Below are 22,583 nucleotides of genomic sequence, written 5' to 3'. Positions count from 1 at the left end.
TTTCTTAAGTTGACACTTTATAGACTTTTGATCCACTTCTGCCGAGTCTTTTATGAAGGAGGAGGTGGAAACACTTCAGTGAGAATGTAGAAGGAGTATAAATTGCTTGATATATCCTTTAACAAATCAACATATTGCCTTATCATGGAATTTGGTGGGGACTTGCTTGTGTGAAAATCATGCCTTGTCAACTGCACTTGAAAAACCAAACATTTTTCCATTAGAACTGATCAGAAATCAAGTTGTTCATACGACTGTTGATGCCATCCTAGGGTGTTACATTTAGCTCAGAGAGATCCTGGTATTTCTATTGTGCAGTAAAGCATTTAATGGATGCCAAATCAAACTCTTAACCTTTCTGTAATTCAGCAGGAAAGTAAACTCGACACGGGGAAACAGAATCAAACCTTCTGATAAACATGTTTGCTTTGCTAATAAGTTTGAAGATTTTTTTTACCCCAACACTAGTGTAAGATAAGAACAGTAAGTTGATGTTGGTTTTAACCAGATGAGGACTCCTTCCAGCCTGATTATTTAGTATAAGCATGACCACAAGCACATGAGGGAAAATATCCATCCAAACCTATACCCCATCTGTGGCCATGGCCAACAGAATATCAAGGAAAGATCTGAGCAGGCACAAAGTGATAATTCTGATGAATACCCTTGAATGCTGCACACACCTGTGCTCAGGGGAGCTCGATGTGATTCCTTTGAGACCACTGTCTCTACGGATTTCGTGCTGTTGGTTTTTTTTGTTGTTATAAAGGGCATATGGATCATGGTTGTAGTCAGTAGAGAAGAAGCAAACAAAATGGAACTTGGAAGGCCTGTAACTTGCTTTAGAAGTTCCTTAAGATTGACCAATTTCATGCTCTTAATAACTTTCTGTTGCAGCTCAGCTGTTGCTAGCACATGAGTTTTCACTGCATCTTTTTGTTTTGGCCTTTGCTGTTGCTGTTACTGGATTATCAGTGTGTCAGCTTCTTCTTAGAGAAGCAAAGGGGAGGTGGAAAGTGCAGCACTGCCTGGGAGAGAGGGGAGAAGAAGGATGTGGGCCTTGGGGATCATACAGGGAGAATATCTGGAATGAATGAGTGAGGAGGCAGAATGCAGAAAGGTGTCAGAGGGAAGTGGGCACATGTGGATGAGTGAGGAAGCTGAAATAGCATATGAAAAAATGAATGGGATATATCACTATTTGGACCTCCAGATCCTGGAGACAAAATAAATCAAACACAATTAAAGATACTGGCTGGCCTATGTGACTAAAAGAGTTAAATAACTTGATATAAAGAATTCCTTTCTGTGCTGTTCTGGGCAAGCCATGAAAAGGACGTCATGCTTCTGAATTTTATTTGTCTTGGAGGTGGTGCACAGACATCCTTGTGTCTCAGAGTCTCCTTTAGATGACATTGCTTGCTGGAGATTAAGAAAAATTTCTGTCCCTAGTCAACTTTGATCCCTCCCTCTGTTTGATGACTACTGTTCACTCCATGAAAACTGTGACTACTGCCTGAAAACTAGCAGAGCAGTGAACACACTACAGAAATAACTAGCAAAATCCTGGTTTCAAGCAGTTGACTGTTTCCTTTAAGCTTCATAAACAGCACAGGTAACATTAGATGCTTATTACTGTTCCCTCTCTCCTCTCTTCCGTGTCTTTATGTTACCTTTTATCTCTAAGATTTCTCACGTTTCTTGTTTGTACAGCACAGCAGAGAGTAATTCTATGCTCTTCTTCTACAAGCACTACCACGGCTTAATAAATATCTGAATAAATAAAAAATAGGACAATGCAGAGAGATGTAAACAAAATTAAACTCTAATCTCTTTTGGCAAAGCATGCAGGTGTATATTTCAAAGAATTGATTCAGAGCATAGGATATTACGGTGCCTAGCACAGGAAAATCCTGGTCCGTGTGAGTGGAGGTCTTAGCTGTTTGGGTAAAGCTAATGCCAAGCATGCAGTTAGTTTGCTCTGAAAAGCCTGGGCTCTTTCTGAACAAGTATGTGGAATGGAATTGGGTTTTAAATAGAATCTGACTCTACAGACATCAGTAATCCCAGTTGTTCCAACACAGTAATTCATGAGTTTAGAGTTTTATAAATTCTCAAGAATGTTGCTGAGTTGACACCTAAGAACCAGTACCCCACAGGCATGAAATGGAAATGTTCTTAATGAAATGCAATCAGAAAATTAAAAAAAAAATAAATACACCAGATAAGGGAGGGAGAAAAAAAGAAAAACAAAGAGAGAGAGAGAGTAAACAGACTAGGATTGCCATTTCCCTTTTTCTCATTCCTTCCTCTAAGGAAACGTTACTTATGCTGCTGCGTGATTTTTGCAGAAATACTTCAGCTAAAACTCCCAACTCTTGTTCTGTTTCTACAGCCTTCACATGGCTCCCAAACAGACCGTCTTGATTACTTCTATTGATCTTTTCATCAGAGAGTATGTTTTTGACGAGGATTTACTTTATCTACCAACAATTATTTTACAAGGCTCTGATCTGTCAGCATGTGCATTGTGTAGGGGCAGAGTCAAGACCATGCTTCAAGGACATTTTTAGGCACCAGGCTGAAGGTAATACAACTCATCCACAATGGCAGTCTCTGTCTGACTGTTTGCTCTGTATAGATTCAGTTTGTGTGACGCTGTTAAACACCCAAGCCTTTGTCAAAATGAATAGGAGATTTATTATCTGAGATAAAATGACAACTACTCTCAACCTTTGCAGAACTCAAGGGCAAAGCAGTTTTTCCAGTTAGAAGAACTTAGTCCACTACCAGGAGCTAATGACATTACATGCTTGGATAGAAGTGGGGGACCCTGAAAACTCCTGCCATGAAACCTGATTCAGTAGAACAAGCAACCCTCACAGCCCCAAACACACCCATGTTAACAGCAGAGGGACCAATCTTTTCTCCTGGGAACAATCCCTGGAGACCCAGGCCCCTTGCTGCTTACGGGTGAAATGCTGACTGCTTGTTTGGAGTTTAACATGGCTGTTGGCACATGAGCCTTACAGGCAGTGTAATTAAATGTACAAGTAACACCATGGGAAGCAAAAAAATAGCAACATATATATCTCACAGTAGTAATACTGATTGTCTATAGTGTTTATAGTGGAACAGAAGTCCTGGGAGAAAGCCAGACTTCAGATTTCTAAAACAATGCAGGATTTTTCTTCAAGTGTCAATGAGGCTAATGTGGTTTTTTTGGAGCTGATTGTGATCCAAATTTTGTCCTGGTGGTGCAAATCCAGTCTTCTGGCTTCAGCTGAAGGGGTTGGGAGAGTAGGATTTGGCTGGATTGCACCACTTCCTGAGGTAGACATACCTAAGAAATAACTCTCTAAGCTGATTGGAGGCCTGCTGTGCCAAGAAGCTCGCCTAATTTTTCTAATTATGCCAGCTGGGCCAATAAAACATTGCCACTGCCTATAAACTTAGTATTACATCTGACTTTGATTTGAAGAGGGAGGGCTGGACAGACTTCAGAGCAATAGGGGTACAAGTAGCTCCACTGATAAGAAGAGAAAAAAACATGTTTGAAATAAAAACAACAGTAGACAGCAAATCTGCACTTTCCCTGTAGATCCTTTCCCTTTGGGGACCCTGCGCCACAAACTGCAGAAAGTAGTCTCAGTGTGAGAGCTTATATACATATCAATGAAGATTGCCTAACACAGCTGAAGTATCTGAGTCACATCCTAGATGACACAGAACCTTTTGGGAGAAAAGAACAAAATAACTTCTTGCCTCAAGCAAAACACTCTGTTTGCTATTGCGCTTTATAGAAGCTTAAGGCTGACAAGATAGACCGATAATCTTCTATGCAACTGCTCAAAGAATCAAATGCACAGCTATGAAATTTCCTATGTAATTCTGAAAGCAGCTCTTTGTATTTCCTGGAGACTAATAATGACAAATCTTCAGAAAAGTGAAAGCCTATGAATTTAATTTAAAATAAAAACATACACTCTGATTTAAAAAAAATAAAGAAGTCTAAAATATGTATTTCACAACTCTAAAAAGTTGTGTGTCAATAATCGGAATTACAGTTGGTAGTCTGTATCATTTAACAGAAGCAAGGCAATATAATCACAAGTACAAATACACATTAAGATGCATAATACAATGGATATTAAGAATGAAACAAAGAATAAATAACAAGTCAGACGTAGCCTCAAGGAATGCAAGCAGGGGTAGAATTTTTCTTTCAGTAAGGTGCAAAACAGTCTGTCCTTGTATGTTTTGTTGTTTCCTTGTAAGCAACATGTTTGCTCTTGACAGTCATTACTTTTGCAGTCAGGATACTGAGTTCATTGGTATGACACATCAGATCCTCCGCAGTGCCAGAACATTTGGCACTGTGGGGAGGAATATGTACAGCTCTGAGCCTTCCTTGTACTGTCCTGATCAGCCCATCATCTAAACTAACAGAATCCTCAGGTTTGCCTGAAGATCCTGTGAGCAGAGCAGGGATGTGCTCCCAGCAGAGACCAGGAGAGCATCTGCTAGGACACAAGAGACTGTGAAACGTAGTACCAATGCAGCCAGGCAACCAGGGTACACCAGCAAAACTTGCTGATAAAAAAATGAAAGGGCGGAAAAAGGACACACTTTCAAAACCCAGCTGGATACATTATTCTTTTCTTCTCTTTTAACCTTGTAAGAAGATAAACTCATACCAAATCCCAGTGACGTTAGAAACTTGACTTTATGGAGAATGGTGGAACAGTTTGCTTTGATCACTGTGTATAAATACTGTGTGTATACCAGCTGTATAAATACTGCATGGAGTGTGCTTTGCCACAGGGGATATAGGCTGGAACAAGGGCATTGCCATGCCCTGTCGGCAGGAGCTGACCCCAGGGCTGCAGCAGGGCCAGGGCACCCCTCCTAGGGCCTCAGGGGTGTTGGGGACCAGTTTGCCAGCAGCACTTTTCAACCCTTTACATGTAATCTTGGGCACGAGTCAACAGGTTACCTCACTAAGGCTCACTGAGGTGGATTAACCTGTACTCCACTAAATTATTTTGAGGTGGAAAACTTGTGATTTCACTTGCAGTGCCGGTTTGCAGTAGGGGATGGGCTTTTCCTAATCCAAATTCCTATCTGGAAAAAAGAAGGAAGGATCTATTAAAAGAAAGGTAAAATCAAAGCCCCAGCCCTTTCAGGCACAATCTTGGTTGCTGTCCCAGTAGCAGAAATGCAGCAGAGCTGCCAAGCCCTCTCAGAATGGGTTTCCCAAAGAGGCAGGAGCAACATGCTGCAGGTGCATACCTTGCTGTCCTTCCCTGGAGGAGTGGGGATGCTGGTGAACTGCCATCCCTGGAGCAATAGGTGCCCTGCATGTGTGACACAGGTGGTGACAGTCCCCTTCTGCACGGGAGTGCACTGACAGAAATCACACTCCCTTTCTCTGGGAGTCAGATACACCTCACATTGGGGTGGACACCATCCTTAGGGGCTTTGCCAGGAGCAAGGCTTCTCCTGCTACTGATGCCCACACCCAGCAGGGCCCTGAGGGGTTAACAGGCTGTACCTGAGGGTCCCCTGGTGAATGGAGTCCTCCTCCTTATGTATTTCTCAACATTTCTTGGGAGGACACTCCTGGAGCTTGGGCAGTTTTGGGTTAGGCCCTGGGAAGGACACAACCTCCTTCCTCCTGGCCTCTCACAGCTCCTGTACTGCCAATGTTTTGCAGCATCTTCAACAGTCTGTCATAGCCATGGAAAAGCTCTCAGAAGAGTGGTTGTTCTCTTTCTTCCCTCCCAAAAAGCTCTTACAGCATAGATGAGCATGGATGGTTGAGCACATTCAGATAAATTTGTTTAATCTGAGTCCTTGTAAAAGGAGCTTTAAAAGAGCTGTGTGGGGCACAATATAGTTTGATTCTTTATTAGTTAATGGTATTTGTGACTGAATTGTGTTTGAGAGATGACTGTAATGTATTACATTAATTACATCTTTGATATAAACTTTTAAAAACCATAGTTGCCAGGATTGAGGCAATTTGCTACTGGGTGACTATTATGGGCATATTATTTCTGAATCCTTAGCTTGGCCACATCAACAGGTCAGATTATTCTCAATTAGCCTAAAATGAACTGACAACTAAGAGAATGAAATAAACCTGACTTTAGAAAAATGGTTCCCTCTTTATCTTCACTATCATAAATGCAAGAAAGATTGTAATTCTCATGCTTTGTGTGTAATTTCCAGCATATGAAGCCCTGGTGATCTTGTCACATGTGCTGGAGAAATCATGTAATAACACCAGCATGATCATATCAGAATGAATGAACCAAGCTAGGGAAAACTCTCTGTGTCTCTGGTAATTTTTAGTCATTGTATGTTCCTCAGGTGTGCTTCCTCAGTTGGGTAAGTGAGGTGTCCTTACTGAGGCATCTGGGATGCTCAGGGATCTTTTCAGTTGGGTGGATGAAGTGTAAAAAGCAGACTCTAAGCCATTTTCGTGATTTCCTGAAAGTCTCAGAGGTTAGTCACTGTGCATACTTGTATTTTCCTGTGAGGTAAATTGAGATCCTCCTAGAATCAAGTCAACTGTAGTTGGACATGTAGTTGGACATGTAGTCCACTGTAGTTACCTCAGGGTAATGCTGACAAGTTTTTCCATGTGTCTTGGAATGCAGGCTGCCCTTGATGGCCTTGTGGCTGTTTTATATGAAATTCTGCTTCAGGAGTGCTTCTTTGGTTCTGGAAAGTGCTTCTTTGGTTCTGAGGCAGAAGAGCTCATGAGCTTTGTGAAGTTTGCACGAGTTGAGTCGACTCAAACTGTTCTTTGCTCTTTATCTGCAGTTTACTCTGAGCCTGCAGAGATAAGAAGTGGCAGAGGAGAGCAGATCACAAAATTTTTTAATCGGCTGAAGCCTTCCTTGTGCCAAATAAGCAACTGATGACTTGAATCTATTTTATAGTGCGGCTATGTCACAGGAGAATATACTAGTTACTATAAAAAGAAAATCAATTCTATCCCAGCCAAACCCAGCACACAGTGACTAACAAACTTTATTTTATTTTGTAAAAACCCAAATAATATTGGATATCTAAAAATAATTGAAGTGGAGATTTACTTATGAAGGAATCCCAGCTAGGACTGAAATATTGTTTCTTGAAATATGGTTCAGTAAAATTGTGTACACTATTGCTGAGAGATGGACAACATTAATGCCATGGCTTCCTTACTAAACGTAAAACTTAGATCAAGAGTACTGCAACCCTAATCATAACACTAGGCAGAAAAGGCAGCCTTGGGCTAAAGATGGCCCCAAGGAAAAAGCTGTGGAGGAACCCATGTCGTGGCAGTTTTGATTCCCTTTGGGATGCCATTTGAAGCTGCAGTGTGCCTGGAGCTTTGGGCTTCGTGCTTTTAAAAACCCTAACCCTAGGCGTAACCCTAACCATAACCATGGTCAGGTAAATCAACCTAGGGTTAGGGATGGTCCCAAGGAAAAAGCTGTGGAGGCAGCCATGTTGTGGCAGTTTGCACTCTCCTTGGGATGCCTTTTGCAGCTGCAGTGTGCCTGGACCTCAGGGCTTCCTGGTTTAAAAAATCCTAACCCTAGGCATAACCCTAACCCTAACCCTATTACAGCGTCCTGTGTGGGTCGCTGAGGGTGAGAGAGAGACGGTGAATCTTGTTTCTTGATCAGAAGGCTGGATTTATTGATATATGATATATAATACATTATGACTATACTAAATAGAATAAAGAGAGAGGTTGCAGAGCTGCTAGCCAGGCCAAGAATAGAAAGAAAGAATCTCTGACAAAGTTGTGTCCAAGGACTCTGTCCCTAGCTTGCATTTTGTGATTGGCCCTTAATTATAAACATAGGAACATGAGCCAATCAAGGTGCCCCTGTTACATTCCACAGCAACTGATAACAATTGTTTACATTATCTTCTGAGGCCTCTGCCCTCCAGAAGACACAGAAATCTGAAAGAAAGGATTCCTGTGAAAAAATGTCTGCGACATAACCCTAGTCAGGTAAATCAGCCTAGGGTTAGGGATGGTCCCAAGGAAAAGCTGTGGTGGCAGCCATGTTGTGGAACTTTTGCGCTCTCCTTGGGATGTCTTTTGCAGGTGTAGTGTGCCTGGAGCTCTGGGCTTCCTGGTTTAAAAATCCCTAACCCTAAGCATAACCCTAAAGGTTACCTTGGTCAGGTAAATCAGCCTCTGGTTAGAGAGGGTCCCAAGGTAAAAGCTGTGGTGGCAGCCATGGTGTGGCACTTTTGCGCTTCACTTGGGATGCCTTTTGCAGTCGCAGTGTGTCTGGATCTCGGGGCTTCCCAGTTGTCAAAACAGTAACCCTAGTCGCAACCCTAACCAAAACTCCATATAATAAAGAATGACTTGGGCTATGGCTAGCTCCAAGGAAAAATCTGTGGTGGCAGCCATGTTGTGGCACTTTTGCGCTCTCCTTGGGATGCCTTTTGCAGCCACAGTGTGCCTGGGGCTCAGGGCTTTGTGGTTTAAGAAACCCTAAGCCTAGTCGTAACCCTCACCCTAAGACTGACCCTTGGCAGGAAAAGCAGCCTTGGCCTTCGGCTGGCTCCAAGGAAAGAGATGTTCAACCAGCCATGTATTGGCAGTTTTGCACTCTCCTTGGGATGCCTTTCGCAGCTGCACTGTGCCAGGAGCTCTGGGCTTTGTGGTTTTCAAAACCCTAACCCTAGGCAGGAAAAGCTGACTTGGGCTATGGCTGGCTCCAAGGAAAAAGCTGTGGAGGAAGTCATGTTGTGGATGTTTTGCATTCCCCTTGGGATGCCTTTTGTGGCTGCAGCTCCCCCTGGAGCTCTGGGCTTTGTGGTTTTCAAAACCTTAACCATAGATCACAACTTCTTTATTATGAATAAATAAACTACTTGCCATGAAGTGTGTGAGGTAATGTTTTGCATTTTCTTTAGTTGACCAAATTTAGTGCAATTGCAATACTAATTTCTTGTAAAATGGTAGATATCTGAATAATAGACCTCAATTACCATTAGAATGATGTCATAAAATACAAAAGCATTAATAGCAGAGAAACTGATAAAACTACATCAGGTAGAATAATCTTATTCTCCAGAATACAGAATAACCAGCAATTAATGTGAATAAGAAATTCAGTTCTGTTGTGGCAGGAGATCATTTCATGAAGGTGTTTATCATGTCTTTTCTGCAGATTTTCATGTTATGGCTGTGTTGCTGTTGGCAGCCATGTCCTTCAGTAGCTGTGACACTGAGTAATGACAAAAAGCTCACTTTTGGCCTCATACCTCTCCAAAGGTCAGTTAAACTGGAATGAGAGTTTTTGACTGACTTCTCACTGAGTGAGGGAACAGCTGCAGAGTTCACATCTGATATTCTCTGAAACAAAAGCCAGTTTCAAATTTCCCTTGGAATCATGATCCTCTCAAGTATTTCTGGCTCTTTTTTTTCTTTTTCTCTATTTTATTTTATTTTATTTATTTAATTTTATTTAATTTTATTTTAATTTTTAAGTCAGTGAATCCCAGCGAATCCTTGTAGCTAGACTGGAATACAGAAACAATGGTTTAGTTTCGGGACTGGCTACTAAGACTACACATTTTTCATTTTGTGAGACTAAGTGTGTGACATATCCACAAAGAAAATTACTCTTTTTAAGAGTTCCATTTTTGACTGCCTGGATAGCCTTTGCTTTCTTAAAACAGAAGGAGGCAAAAGTGGGATTTTATTTTTCTATGCATGGTCATAACAGGAGGAGGGTAGTTAGAGGCAGGCAGAATAAGTTTCTGTCTATTTAAGAAAACCCAAACCCAATTGTTTTAACAGTGGAAACACTTGCTGGTTACTCATAATCAAATTGCAGTTATAAATGGGAGTTATAATGAATGCCAAAAGAAATCAGAGGATCAAGAAGGAAGATAATTTTTGAAGCTGTAAGGAGCAAAGGAAAATTGGACGGTCATGACCACGGCATCCTCCGCAAAAAAAGTACTTCTGTGCATTTATGATTGTTTTATAATTACATTAATAATGTTTGAATAGAACTAGTCTCCTTTTCTGTTATAAAGCTCTGTCTTAATCTGGCTTGTTGGCAGAGAGTGGGGTTTTTTTGTTGGCTTTTTTTTTTTTTTTTTTTTTGCAATGGTTAGAACAAAACCTACCGAAGAGATGAAAAACTTCTTTCTTTGAGTTGGGTTTTTACTATTATGAAGTGTGCCTTCCGTTCTTGAGTTCTCTATTATCAGCCTAGCTCCTGAGCTGTGCCCAAACAACCTTAAGTCTTTCAATAGATGTTTTCAGAAAATGATGTGGTTTAAACACTGCCTTGGTTTAATAGGCAAATGAATTACTGGAAGTGGATTCAAAGCTGGAATCTGAATAGACATATAATTTCAGGTTGTAGTTTATATGTTGCTGATAATTACAAAGAATAATTGAAAATTGATTATTAGTAATTTGTTAGTTACATGGCAGTGATTTAATATGTTGTGTGAAGAAGGAACAAAAATGAGCTGGTCATGAAAAACTTGAGACACATAACAAGAGACCTGAGTTCAGAGTGAAGGTATGAATGCCCATTAATTCAATATTGAATTTAGACACTAAAACTTTGAATACTGGTGGTTTTTTTCAGCTGGAAAAGCTTCTAAGTGAATGATTTCTCTGCTGCAACTTGTGTCCCAACGATGATCAGACAAGAAAAAAAATAAATAAGTGAAGTATAAACAAATCTTCTTATGTTATGTGGAATGGATGCTTGTAGATTCAGGAGTAAAGCTCATCCTCAGGATCTGAAAGGAAAAGTTGTGTGGCTCACTTTGAAGGGCCTGGAAAGAAATTCTTCGGTGCCCAGAGCCCCCTGGTGTTGCCGTCGGTGTAACAAACATCAATCATCTACACCAGCAGAGCTCAGGGTGACCTGCAGGTGTTCTGACCTGTCAGGAAAGACCTGCCAAGCCAATCACTTTCTCCCACCCAATCATTTATTGACTCCATTATTTATCGATGGTTAAAAGAATGGTAATTTGTTTTTGACAAAGATAAGTGGTATAATTTATCCTCGCTTATAGGAAAGTTCGCTTTGGAGCTATTACCCAATCTGTGTCAGCAACAATTCGGAGCAAAGATAGGTCCTGTGTAAAGGAAAATTTAGGAAAAATGTAAGTCTGCTCTACTACATCCATTGCAGTGCTCTGGTTTACATTTACTCCATGTCTTGTTTCAAGATCTCTTATTTTGTCTTTAATGGCCAAAGCATGTTGTTCCCTGTCCTCCTTTTGAATTTAGGGTTCCCATTTGCTCCTTCCCGGCACTGGGACTGCATCTGTGATAGAAATCCTTCCTTCTCCAAGGCAGGGGCTCCAGTACTTGCTCAGCCACAGCCTCGGTGTGCCTCCATGACTTACCTTGTCTTATGTTCCCCTTGGTTCCTGTCTCCCCATGCCAGGACTGAAGCCTGTCAGTGCCCTTGCTTCTATTTCTGTTTTTCCTTCTTATGCCACCAAACTCTGCTGTCCCTGCCATTATCACCTGTCAGTCTTTCCACATGCCACATGTCTCCCCTTCTCTTCTTCCTCATTGTATTATTTTTTTCTCTTTCAGTGTATGAAATGGCTGGTGGTACAGACCTATGACACACAGGGCTCTGCAGGAAACAGGATATCTTCAGGGATGCTGAAATACAGGCTTTGTACAGGAAAACAACTAATGATCTTGAAGCAACATGCAGGAAATCTGCCATTTCAGTAAGTTAATGGTGGGCAAGGAGCTGTTGTGGACCAACAAAGCACGTAATAAATAATTTTCTATTATAGACATTATTTCCCTTCTGCAGAATGAACAGGAGAATAATAATTTCGTAGCCTGCCTGGTAAAGCCAGAAACTCTGTTACACACCGAACTGGTCAGGAATTCAGTAGTAGTGCTGCATTGGGAAGCCTGGTGGGCTGGCTGGGAAGGGAGGAACAGAGCAGCGTGCCACCTGGGGGCCTCGCTGGGAAGCAAAAGAGCCCGAGGCATGGAAAAAATGAACAATGTGCATCAGGAAGCTGGGAGGGAGCTCGGGATTTCTGTCAGCAGGAACTTTGGTGGTGTTCGTGTTTCCCACAGAAAACTCAGTGCTCGCTTCTGAAGGGGGAAGTATAGGGGTGGTTATTGTCCTGTAAAAGAAAAACAGGCGTGAGAGCAGCCTAAGCTGCCTCGGGGCACCCTGTTACTCTGTTGAGCCATCCAAACTGTAGGGTAGGAGAAAAGTTTATTTAAAAACATCAGCTTTTTACTGTTCCCCTTACAAATCCTAGAGCAGTTATTCGTAGGATGTCGCTTGGCATTACACAATGTACAGTCAGAGCTGTGGTGGCCGGTTCAAAGCACCCTGTTACTAAAGCTGAGTAGTGTAAGAAAAATTCCACAAATCCAAGAAGTTTCTGTCCAAAAAGGAGACTGAGGAGTCCTGCAATTTTATTTGAATAAAGAGAGAACGCCTACCAGGCCACTCCCCTGTGGCATTTTCTTTCTCAAGGTTTCAGAGGGGGCACCCTCCTTTTATCCTGAACTCCCGGCCGCCTGCTGCCCTCTCCCTTTCCCCATTGGCTGAGGCACCAGGAAGGTTCAGCCTTCCAGAGCCACCTCCCACCTATCCCACCTTGAACCTACCATTTTACCCTGAAGTTCAGACCCTTGTCTCTTTCAGGAGTGGAACTGCCTGACCTCTGCTACAAACCCAAAGTCAGCAGAGACATTGGGGCCCATTTCAATGACATTAACACTCAACCTGCACCCAGCAAATTGTCTGTAGAGACATGAGCTTTCCTCTCAGTAGCAGCCGCATAGATTTACAACAGTGCAATTTTAGAGATGAATTTATATTGCAGTGGGCCCTAAAACATGAGACAGACTGGTTTGAAATACTTTGGCTAGCCTATGCCAGTCAGGTAAAGAACTTTCAGGGCTACAAAACATGTGCACACTCAGAGAGGTGCTTGCTTTCTGAGAGTTCATTAAGTACTAGCGGCTAAGGTGATGTGCTAGGAACACTTCCAAGTGTTTGGTTTTGAGTGTTTTTCATTTAAAGCCGTTTCAAAGCTCTATAGGGCGTTAGGACTTTTGACCTGGAACTATGTTTTATGGACCCAGCAATTCTCACACAAGGGATTCACTGAAAAGTCAAAACAGACGTGCTGTAAAATGCTCAAAATTTATTAATCATAATTGCTTTTTAGTGTCTTAAGGAACAAAAATAAAATAATATTCAAAAACAAAAGAAAATATACCATACCCCGACAACATGACTGAGAGTAAGAAATGGGATAACATTAATTCTGAAAGAAATTACCCAAAAAATCAGTTTTCAAAAAAAAAAAAAGTAATAAATAGTAGTGGTCCAACTTTTTAAAGCTTCCTAGGAAAGAATTTACAATTATTAATATTATTATTATTAATGTTATTAATATTATACTTTTGTTTAAAAAAATCCTTCATATGCCTCTGTTGGCAAATATATATATATATTTCTTCTGTAAACAGTTAACCACATAACAAAACAAAATAAAAAATCCATATTTTCATACAGCTACTATGCTGATGGTGTTATGTAAACAAAAAGTAGTGTGCAGCAGCTTCTCACAATAGGATTTTTCCTTTTCCTCACAAGAACATGTAGGGAAATATGTCCATTATAAATTTTTCAAAATATTGAAGTTTATAGTTTTGAAAAGATATGGCTTTCTGCCCTCTAAGTTTTCCTCAACAAAGAAAAGAAACTTATAGAAGCAGAGGGGTACATTTTTCCTTGGGTTTGGTTTGTTTCCTGGATTTGTCTTTTGGTTTTTCTCGATGAACTGGAATGAAAATGTTATTAGAAGTCCAGCATTTTTCAGAAGACAAATGAACAGAAAATGTCAAGATGAACTTACACCGCTCAAGGTGTAAAAGAACAGACGTAAAAACCAATGGGAGATATATTGATAATGAAAGCTGAAATTCTGTAGACAGACAGACTGAGGGTTTATGCAGAAAATATAATCTGTTCATCCAAAATTTTAGCTGCTCTTGACACTTTTGTATTTTTTGAAGTTTCTTTATTTAGTCTTATGCTCAGCCCTTGCTGGAGGACTTCTCTCTAGTTCTAATTTTTGACATTTGCTTGCTCCTGAGAGGTCTTTATCTGCTGTGTCTCCTGTTGGGTGTTGCCTTGGGTAACGCACTCAGCATCCACACAGCTGCATTTCTCCACGTAGGTGTAGGAGTGATCAAGGGAGGTTCCATCACTGCACATCAGAGTCACCTTTCTCTTGCTGGTCTTGATTTCCTGACAACACGAGCATTTGTGCACCATGGTGTTTGTCGTTTGAGAATATCTGATAGAAAAACCAATGAGAAAGATTCAGAATTTGTGTGAGGTATAATGCTGCCCCTCCCAAACATTACAAAACATAACCAGAAATTGCATGCTTGCATGTGGGACTGTTGCTCAATATTAGCATTCTTACAGTATTGTGGTGAAATACAGGTAAATTGCTCCTCATTGCAAAAATTTATGACTAAGTCTTCATTATGGCACAGAAAAAGTAAAGAATTATTCCAGATCATATAGTGAGCCAGTCCAGTGAGATAACAATGAGAGACAAATAACCTCAGTTTCAAATGGGCAAAATCAAAATTTCAATCTATTCACTATGATGCTGAACAGGCTGTTGAACACTGAATCTCAAGATAATCAAGCTAGCACAATATCATGTTAATTAGCACCATGGAAACAGTTGATGGCTGGGTGGATGTTGGACACATCAGAAAAACACTTGTGATTTGCTTGATGTAACTGGTGTAAAGAGTAGAAGACAAGAGGCCACCATTATCTTTTATGCCACTTACCGCGAGTAAGCATCACAGCTGCCTTCACAGTACGTTATCTCAACAGGTGCAGGAGACACACAGCCATTATAGTTGATGACAGTAGTCGTATTGTACTTCATACAAACTGAGGTCATCACAAAGCAAAGGAAAACAGGTTAAAATATATGTGCATATAAATAGATAGCTGTGTATGATATGACAGTTTGTAACTGAAAACTAAGGAGGATGGAACAGAAATAAAAAACTAAGCCACAATGCATTTTTCTTTTAATTGCTGAGGGCCAAATGAAGACTTGGTGTTTGTGTTATCAGTGGATGAAACTCTCCCTTTTTCTTAGACAACTTGATTCAGAATGTAGAAATTAAGAGCAGTACTGTAGTAACTGCTTGATGCACACCCATCTCTCAGAACTGGCTTCACTTTCCTCCTTAAAGAGAGTGTATCTATGGAAGTTGGAGACTAGTCATTGTCCTCACCCTCCCACAAAAAAGCCAGCATTTAACAGTAGGGGATAGAAAAGTTCATTATCTGTTTCACTGGGACTTAAAATGCATAATGGAAATGTCATGTTTCTTTTCCACCTGTTTCCTTTCTCATCCCAGTGAAGCAGTGAGCCCAAACCTGGTCAGTTCACCTCATCTGTCTATGCACCCATTGTGCAAAATGAGCTAATATAGCTAACCAGGCACATATAATCAATACTTTTAACAAAATTATTATTACTTACGTTTCGGTACTCTTCGGCACACTAAACAGCAGCCATCGTCAGATAGCCTGATATCATCCTTAAGTGGGAAAACATAAAAAGATAACTCAGGTTTCATATCTGCATGCTAAAGCAGACTTTCATTGCTTCCTGATTTTCTCTGGCACCAGAGAATGTGTATATTTTTGTATTTCCATGGAATCTAATTTCAAGCAAGGCTAAATATTAAGGGCACATAATTCTTATCAATATTAAAGTAGTGATTTGAAAGTTGAAATGGAGGAAAACCCTCAGTTTAGTAGTATAATTTCAGCAAGCAATAAAGATCCTAGAACATGTAAGTCAAAATATTGTGACCAAAGTCAGTAAAGGTGAAGGATTAAAACAGACAGGGTAACACAATGAATGAAATAAGTGACTTGCCAGAGGCTGATTTTTGCTTCTAGGTCACTTGACATTTTAGGAATCCAAAATATTATGCTGTATATTTTTTTCTCATGTCTGATCGTCAGTGAGGATTTTTGTATCACTCATTTTAGTTTTGAGTTGCTTTTCTGAGATAAAATTTGACTGGGACTAGGTTCAGAGAGGATAAAAGGAGAGCTACTTCCTGCATGATGCTTCTGCTAGTTATTTTCATTGGACACTATGATCCTTCTGTCACTGCAACCTTTCCAGAAATGAGAACTGGAAGGACAGTACTTACTGGATCACAGTCATCATGGTTAAAGGCAGGACAGCTTGCCTCCTTGATGACTTGAATGAACTGGTCAGCATGTTTTTCACATGTGTAAACAGTACAGTTATCACCAGGTGGATTCCAATGTTCTCCTTCCTGAAAGTAGTCAAAATTAAAACAAATTAGGATCATCTTATATAAAAATGAAACAAAAGCCTTCCAGTATCTTATTGTTGCTGTGTATAGTAGTTTGATTATTCCAAACAACTTCCTTGAATTTCAGCTGATAATTATTTGCCATATTATCATACTGCTATTAAGTGTTTTTCATTGACCAAATGAAGAGGTTCTATTTTTATATGGATATAGAGGTGCTTTTTGTGTGAATACGGTAAGTACATGGACTTGTTTGGAAAGAATGATATGCATTTCAATGGTTTTGTCATTAGAATTTATGGATGTGTCAAAATGCCTCCACAGATAAAATTGTCCTTTGAGCAAAAGGATGCTACAGTTTCAGAACTGGAGGCAAACCATAGCCCTTTGCCTTCACCTATGTATTTTCCTATGTTGATTTCTGAAAGCCATTGTTCAGTATCATAGCACAGTTGCTTCCAGAAGTCTTAGAACTGGCGTTTTGTGGTGTAAGGTATTGTTTAGGCTGGAGATTGTCCAGCCCCTGCCTGCGTAAGCATTTGTCTAATTTGAAAAAAGATGGAGGAAATAAATGTGACAACAACAAGGAGAGGAAAGAATGCAAAGACTAGCAAAGTTCCCCAAAAGCGAGGTAAACCAGAGGTAATTACATGGAGCACGTGTGTAATGTTGTCTCCCACAGTCACTACACAAGCCGCTGCCTTGCACGTGCCACAGCACTGTCCGGGTTCCACAGTGTATTTATAGCCCTGTTTCGAAAGAAATAGAGAGACAATGGCATTAAGTCAGGTCACTGACCTGAACTAGTGGTTATTAGAGCTGAGAGGGGTAGGAATTTCTGGCAGCAGACCAGCACTCACCAGTGGGCAGTACGTGTCACAGATAACAGGCTGGCATGTGACCGCGAGGTGGTGAGGCCTTGAGGGAGAGGATGCAGAGCAGGTGCATTCTTCACAGGGGCCTGATGGAACTGCAGCTCCAGGCTAGGTGAAGTTGGAAACCCCCATTATTAGTCAGTTAAAACAAGTTGCTCCGTGTATACAAGTCACAGAAAATACAAAGATGAACTATGTACAGGCTAAACTATCCATAACTACAATTTTGGTTGTTTCATTTAAGCAGAGTTTCTGGTTTGGTAATATCGATTTTGGAATCAAATTCTGCTAATGTAGAAAGGAGAGCATAATAAGATTTTGCTTGTCCAGAGGGTCTTAACCTCAGCAAAATATTGAATAATGTTTCATCTCAGGCCTTCCTACAAAATATAGACCATGATAGGTGTCTCAAAAACACTGCACTGTGGACTATGTGAGGCTATATTTTTATAGTGAGTAACTCTGTGTACTTACTGCATAATAGGTTTCGTTGACTACACAGCCCTGTCCTGTAAAGAAGGAAGAAAGAGGTGTAAGTTTTAGGAGACAGAAACGTATGGAAAAACTTCTGTTTCATAGCTTTGTAGACCCTTTTTGTAAGCTGTCGCAGTGGCCTTAAAACACACATTCACGACAAGGCCCAATATGATACTACAGATAACTTGCATCTCTAAGATTTTTGTAACCTAGAAAAATACAGAGGTAAATACCACATGAGGAGGGTGCACAATACTTACTGCATTCGAAGATAGGACAGCAGTTTCCAGGTGGCATTATTGTGATTATTTCCTGTCCCTCTAAGCACTGGGGTGTGATGTCAGCGCAGAGGCTTGTGTTGCAGTCTGTTTCATGTAAGAGAATATGGAAAATAATAAGCTCAGAATTTTTTGATTAAAGCAATTTTGTTTTACATGAATTTCTGAAGTCTTCCCATGGGGTAGATATGGTGTTTACACAAGATAGTTTAATGACTAATTCATTCTATGTGCCAAGGTGTTTTCAATGTGATCAGGCTTTCCCATAATCTTTGTGAAACAAAACACTGAGAAAAGTAATAATTGCTGGAAAGAGAGAATTTCAAAGAGAAATTTGTACCAGTGGGGAAATCTGATTACTCTCTGCTCTGATAACTGGTTCTGGAACTTTTCTGAGCAATTTTAAAATAATCACTACTATTTTTTAAAGTTAATCTTCCTAATACTGGCCTTTGAAATGAAATCACAAATGTTTTGAATGGTTTTTGAATATTATTTCAGGTAGTGGCAGTATTAAAGGCTTTCAATGTAAAATTACAGGAGATTTTCAGTTACTTTTCTAAGTCTAACTATATAAAATCTTTTAATCTTCAAATTTGTTATCATTAGGCATTTACTGTATGCTCTGCAAGAAGGCTCTAAAAAGCATTATGACATCAATGCAAAGTATTAAAAATGCAAAATTATTGCTGTAGTTTCCTAAAATTAATATAACCTATTCCCCATGATAAAGAAATAAGACAGTACTCACAGCACTCAGTCCTAGTACAACATGGATCATCTGGTATTGGTATCTCAACAGGCATATAACCTGGTTCTTCACAAAATATTTGCTGTGCCAGAGAACATTCGTGCTTTTTACACTTCACCTTAAGAGTATTTTTGTCACAGACACATTCATGGCAATCTTTTGTCCATTTTTCTCCTGGCTAAATAAAAGAGAAAAACACAGACAAAAGAAAGAAAAAAATTAAATACAAAATTAAAGCAAAATAATTTTATTTGCTTCTAGTTAACATATTCACGCATATAGTGATAATTGATTATATCAGCTTTTTCATATTCTAGATTTCATAGGAGACCCTCTAACTGCTTATTCCAGGAAGACATTGGAGGCTGCTAAAGGTTCTGAGTTCACAAAGCTATTACTTTTTATTTGTTAATAGTGTTAGTATGAGAGTTACAGGAGTTCTAAAGAAGTGATTGAGCCTCACATCCATTTTTTAATAAGAGATGATCATATGACATACTCATTTTCACATTAGGTTGCTGATTTCTGTGCAGCTGAGGAACAAAGAATGCAAGATATGAACATGATAAGCAACAGGTAAACTTTGTTCTCCATCTCTCCCTTCATTTCTAGTAATTTTAGCAAGCCAAATTTGTGGAAATAAAATAAGCATATATGCCTAAATTCCACTACTACCATTTCTCTCTCTCTTTTATTTTTTAAGGGTTTTTTCCTGCCTGTGAGGTTAATGAAAGAATATTTTATCACATATTATTAAATTTCTTAGGGGTGCTCTAGTACTCATTATTTTTAAGACTGAAGCTGAACAAACATTTGTGACAAAGCTTTGGTTTAGTGGAATACTAAATATCATCTTGTTTCACTTGTTTGTGCTCATTAAGCCACACTCATTGTGATACTCACCTGTCTGGACATTCCATTTGGTTCTCTGCAGACTAGAGAGAAAAAGAAAAAAAAGAGACAAACGAATGGGTATTTACACCACTGAAAACTGACAAAGGAATACATATGTGCAGTTTCAAATAAAAAAAACTGTGAAGATAAAGCTAACAAGAAAATGAACATGCAGACTAATTTTTCTGAACTGTAGAGTTCTACCATCTCAGTGAGTCTTACGTAAGGATGGATGATGGGAAAAAAGGGTAATATTGACTATTATTCAATTTGTAACTGGGGACACTTAGGGAACCTGATGTGCAATGATCTGACCATGTAGAAGATGACTATAGAGCTCAGGCCTCCTGACTAACAATCTCTGCCTCTATTTATTCCTCAAATTAGCTACTTACAGCATTCGGAGACACAGATGCTGCTCTCTGCATGCAGGAGTGTCATTCCTTCAGGACAGAAACAGCCTTCAGTTACTCCATAGCCAGGACGCTCATAGCTGGAATGGGAAGAATATATGTGCTTGAGTACAGCACTTTTGTGGTGAGGCAGAGGGCAGAGCAGCGTATCATGTCAGATACAAGAGAGACAAAATATGTACACTTTCTGAAGGGCAACAGGAAGCACCTATTCCTACAGCTGATTGGTATTTATAAATCGTGAATAAGTTTGTGAAATTCACAACACATTTCATTGTGAAATAACTCAAATTTCTGAGGAAAGTAGATAGATAAGAAAAATATAAGCAGGTGCTTCAGGGTGGGGTGTTTTGTTTTTCCCTACCTTTGGTCACAGCTAACTGGATTAATGGGCCCACACGGCTTGTATTCCATGCTTGACGGACAGCTGAATGCTGTATGAAAAAAGACAAAAAAAAAAAAATTAAAAATTGACAGTAGCTGCATTTTTTTCAGAAAAAAAATTACTACAGCTTTGCCTTCTTAATCTGCAGCTTCTGTGAGAAAGGACCCCACTGGGTTTTTGTAGACAATAACCAAGTGTCAGATATAAGAGGTGTTTAGTGAATAAAGCAGTAATTTCTACCATTTATCACGCACATTTTGAATCCTGCAATACTTACAGCATGTATTGTTGGTCATTCCTCTCCAGTCAATGCAGACACCTCTAGCAGCACACTCTGTAGCATATATCTCCAAACTGGAACACTGCATGGATTCATCGTCTATGCGACATCCATCAAAAACACAGCCTTTGAAAAATGGTTCTGGTGGTATCACGGTATGACATTCTGCAAAAACCCTGCAGACGGGAAAGAAAGCATCCCCCTTCTATATTAATGAGCCATTATACAAAGTCTGTTCCTGTCAGACAATACTTTCCAGTTAATACCATGTGACTCTGCTTCAGAAAGGAAAGTATTATGAGAAACAAGATCCTAGGAATGGCCAGTAAGCTGGGAGATAGATTCAGGAAGATTAAGAAATCTGTAGTGCTTTTTTTTCCTAGATGTTAATGGTCATAGTATTTCTGTATGTGTACGCAACTTTTTAGTGGCGTATGGTGTAAAAGGCAACTGCACTACATTGAGAAAAAAGGAATGAAAAAAGTAGCAATAGAAAATTCACACATAAAAGAGCTCCAAACTTACTAGATACTACAGAAAACATGTGTAAGAGGGCTTTTATAAGTAACCTTGTCAGCCTACACAGGTATATGACATACTTCAGACAACAAGCCTTTGCACTTTTGGAACTCCATATTTTAGGTAAAACGTACAAAGAAAGAAGGACATTTCTCAGCTGTTTGCATCTGCTTTCTTCACCTTTTTGGCAAGTGGCTTCTCTATGATTTGTACTGAAGACCCACTTCAAATTTAGAGTTCAGTCTTTGCTTGATACTTAATGAACAAACTCTGGAAATATTGCATCCAGGGAGAATTGATTTTAGTGCTCACTTCATCCCTGATTTTCTGACTTTACCTCTCCTTGCTCAGTTATCTTTGGCATGCAAATCATTAAGGCAGACCAGTTTCTTTTGCAAAGGCCTTTTACTATATATATTCTGTCACTGAGCTAACATTTTCAGTTATTATCACATGCTAAAGCTATAGCTGTTATTCTTCTAGTAAGATACTGAGACAGTTGTGTCTAGAAAAAATGAATTTGTTTTCTTACTCGCTTAAGATAAGTTTGCAGAGCGGAGGTGTTTGACATTGAGGCTTTGGTGGAGGTGTGGTTATAGTTGGTGGTACTGGCACTCCATGGCATGACTTGTTGTTGTCAACAATCCAGTGATGAGCCATTTGGGGACAGGAGGAAATGATCTTACCACTTGGTAAGCGGCATTCATCTTCTTTATTGTTTGTACATGTTCCTGGAAGAGACAAGGTGGGTAAGTCTCCTAAGCCACATCAGAGATGACAGTACATTCCTGGGCTGATATGTTTAGGTGTGATGTGCTCATAAATGCATATTTTCCTTTGCTTGCTAGGGAACACTCTCTAGGTTGAACTTTAGGTTGTGGAAATAACAAACAGATGTAAAACCCCAGCCCCAAAGAAATATTGAGCTTTTGACATCCTACAGAAGTTGAAGAGCAAAACTGTACTCATTTCCATTTACTGCTGTTTAAAGATCTCTGTCAATTGTAAGACTGCATAGCCAGAGTGAGTGAGCATAACCAAGGTAGGGGTGGGGAAAGAGGACTCCCTCCAATCTGTGCAGCCTTCTTACCACATTGTCCTTCGGTGTTGTTGCCAAATTTGCTGTATGGGAGCTTGACAGAGAAAATGAGACCACTAAAGGTGATGACTGCACCAATTTCTTCTATTTCAACAATCATATTGATGCCAAGAGTGGAGAAAGAAATGCCATCTTTTTTGAAGCCTGGTCCAACAATCTTTTTGTTGAAGTACATCTGTATACAGGGTTTTAAAAAAAACACCAAAACACCAC

General features: G+C 39.9%; 1 protein-coding gene across 1 annotated transcript in view; it reads right to left on the bottom strand.

The window, feature by feature from the left end:
• Positions 1-14,129: 14,129 nt before the first annotated feature.
• Positions 14,130-22,583, bottom strand: part of MUC5AC (mucin 5AC, oligomeric mucus/gel-forming) — a 106,926-nt gene continuing 98,472 nt past the window's right edge. Inside the window, exons 33-43 of the mRNA XM_058025778.1 lie at positions 22,362-22,545; positions 21,804-22,002; positions 20,750-20,928; positions 20,452-20,521; positions 19,684-19,715; positions 17,749-17,783; positions 17,260-17,382; positions 16,271-16,399; positions 15,586-15,643; positions 14,876-14,981; positions 14,130-14,361 (exon numbers count right to left, since the gene is read on the bottom strand). Coding sequence (XP_057881761.1) covers positions 14,130-14,361; positions 14,876-14,981; positions 15,586-15,643; positions 16,271-16,399; positions 17,260-17,382; positions 17,749-17,783; positions 19,684-19,715; positions 20,452-20,521; positions 20,750-20,928; positions 21,804-22,002; positions 22,362-22,545 — 1,347 coding nt within the window. The remainder of the gene's footprint in view (positions 14,362-14,875; positions 14,982-15,585; positions 15,644-16,270; positions 16,400-17,259; positions 17,383-17,748; positions 17,784-19,683; positions 19,716-20,451; positions 20,522-20,749; positions 20,929-21,803; positions 22,003-22,361; positions 22,546-22,583) is intronic.

The sequence above is a fragment of the Melospiza georgiana genome, chromosome 6, assembly GCF_028018845.1.
Source record: "Melospiza georgiana isolate bMelGeo1 chromosome 6, bMelGeo1.pri, whole genome shotgun sequence".
Taxonomy (NCBI): domain Eukaryota; kingdom Metazoa; phylum Chordata; class Aves; order Passeriformes; family Passerellidae; genus Melospiza; species Melospiza georgiana.
The sequence above is the reverse complement of the archived record's forward strand: the minus strand, read 5'-3'. Positions and strand labels throughout refer to the sequence as shown.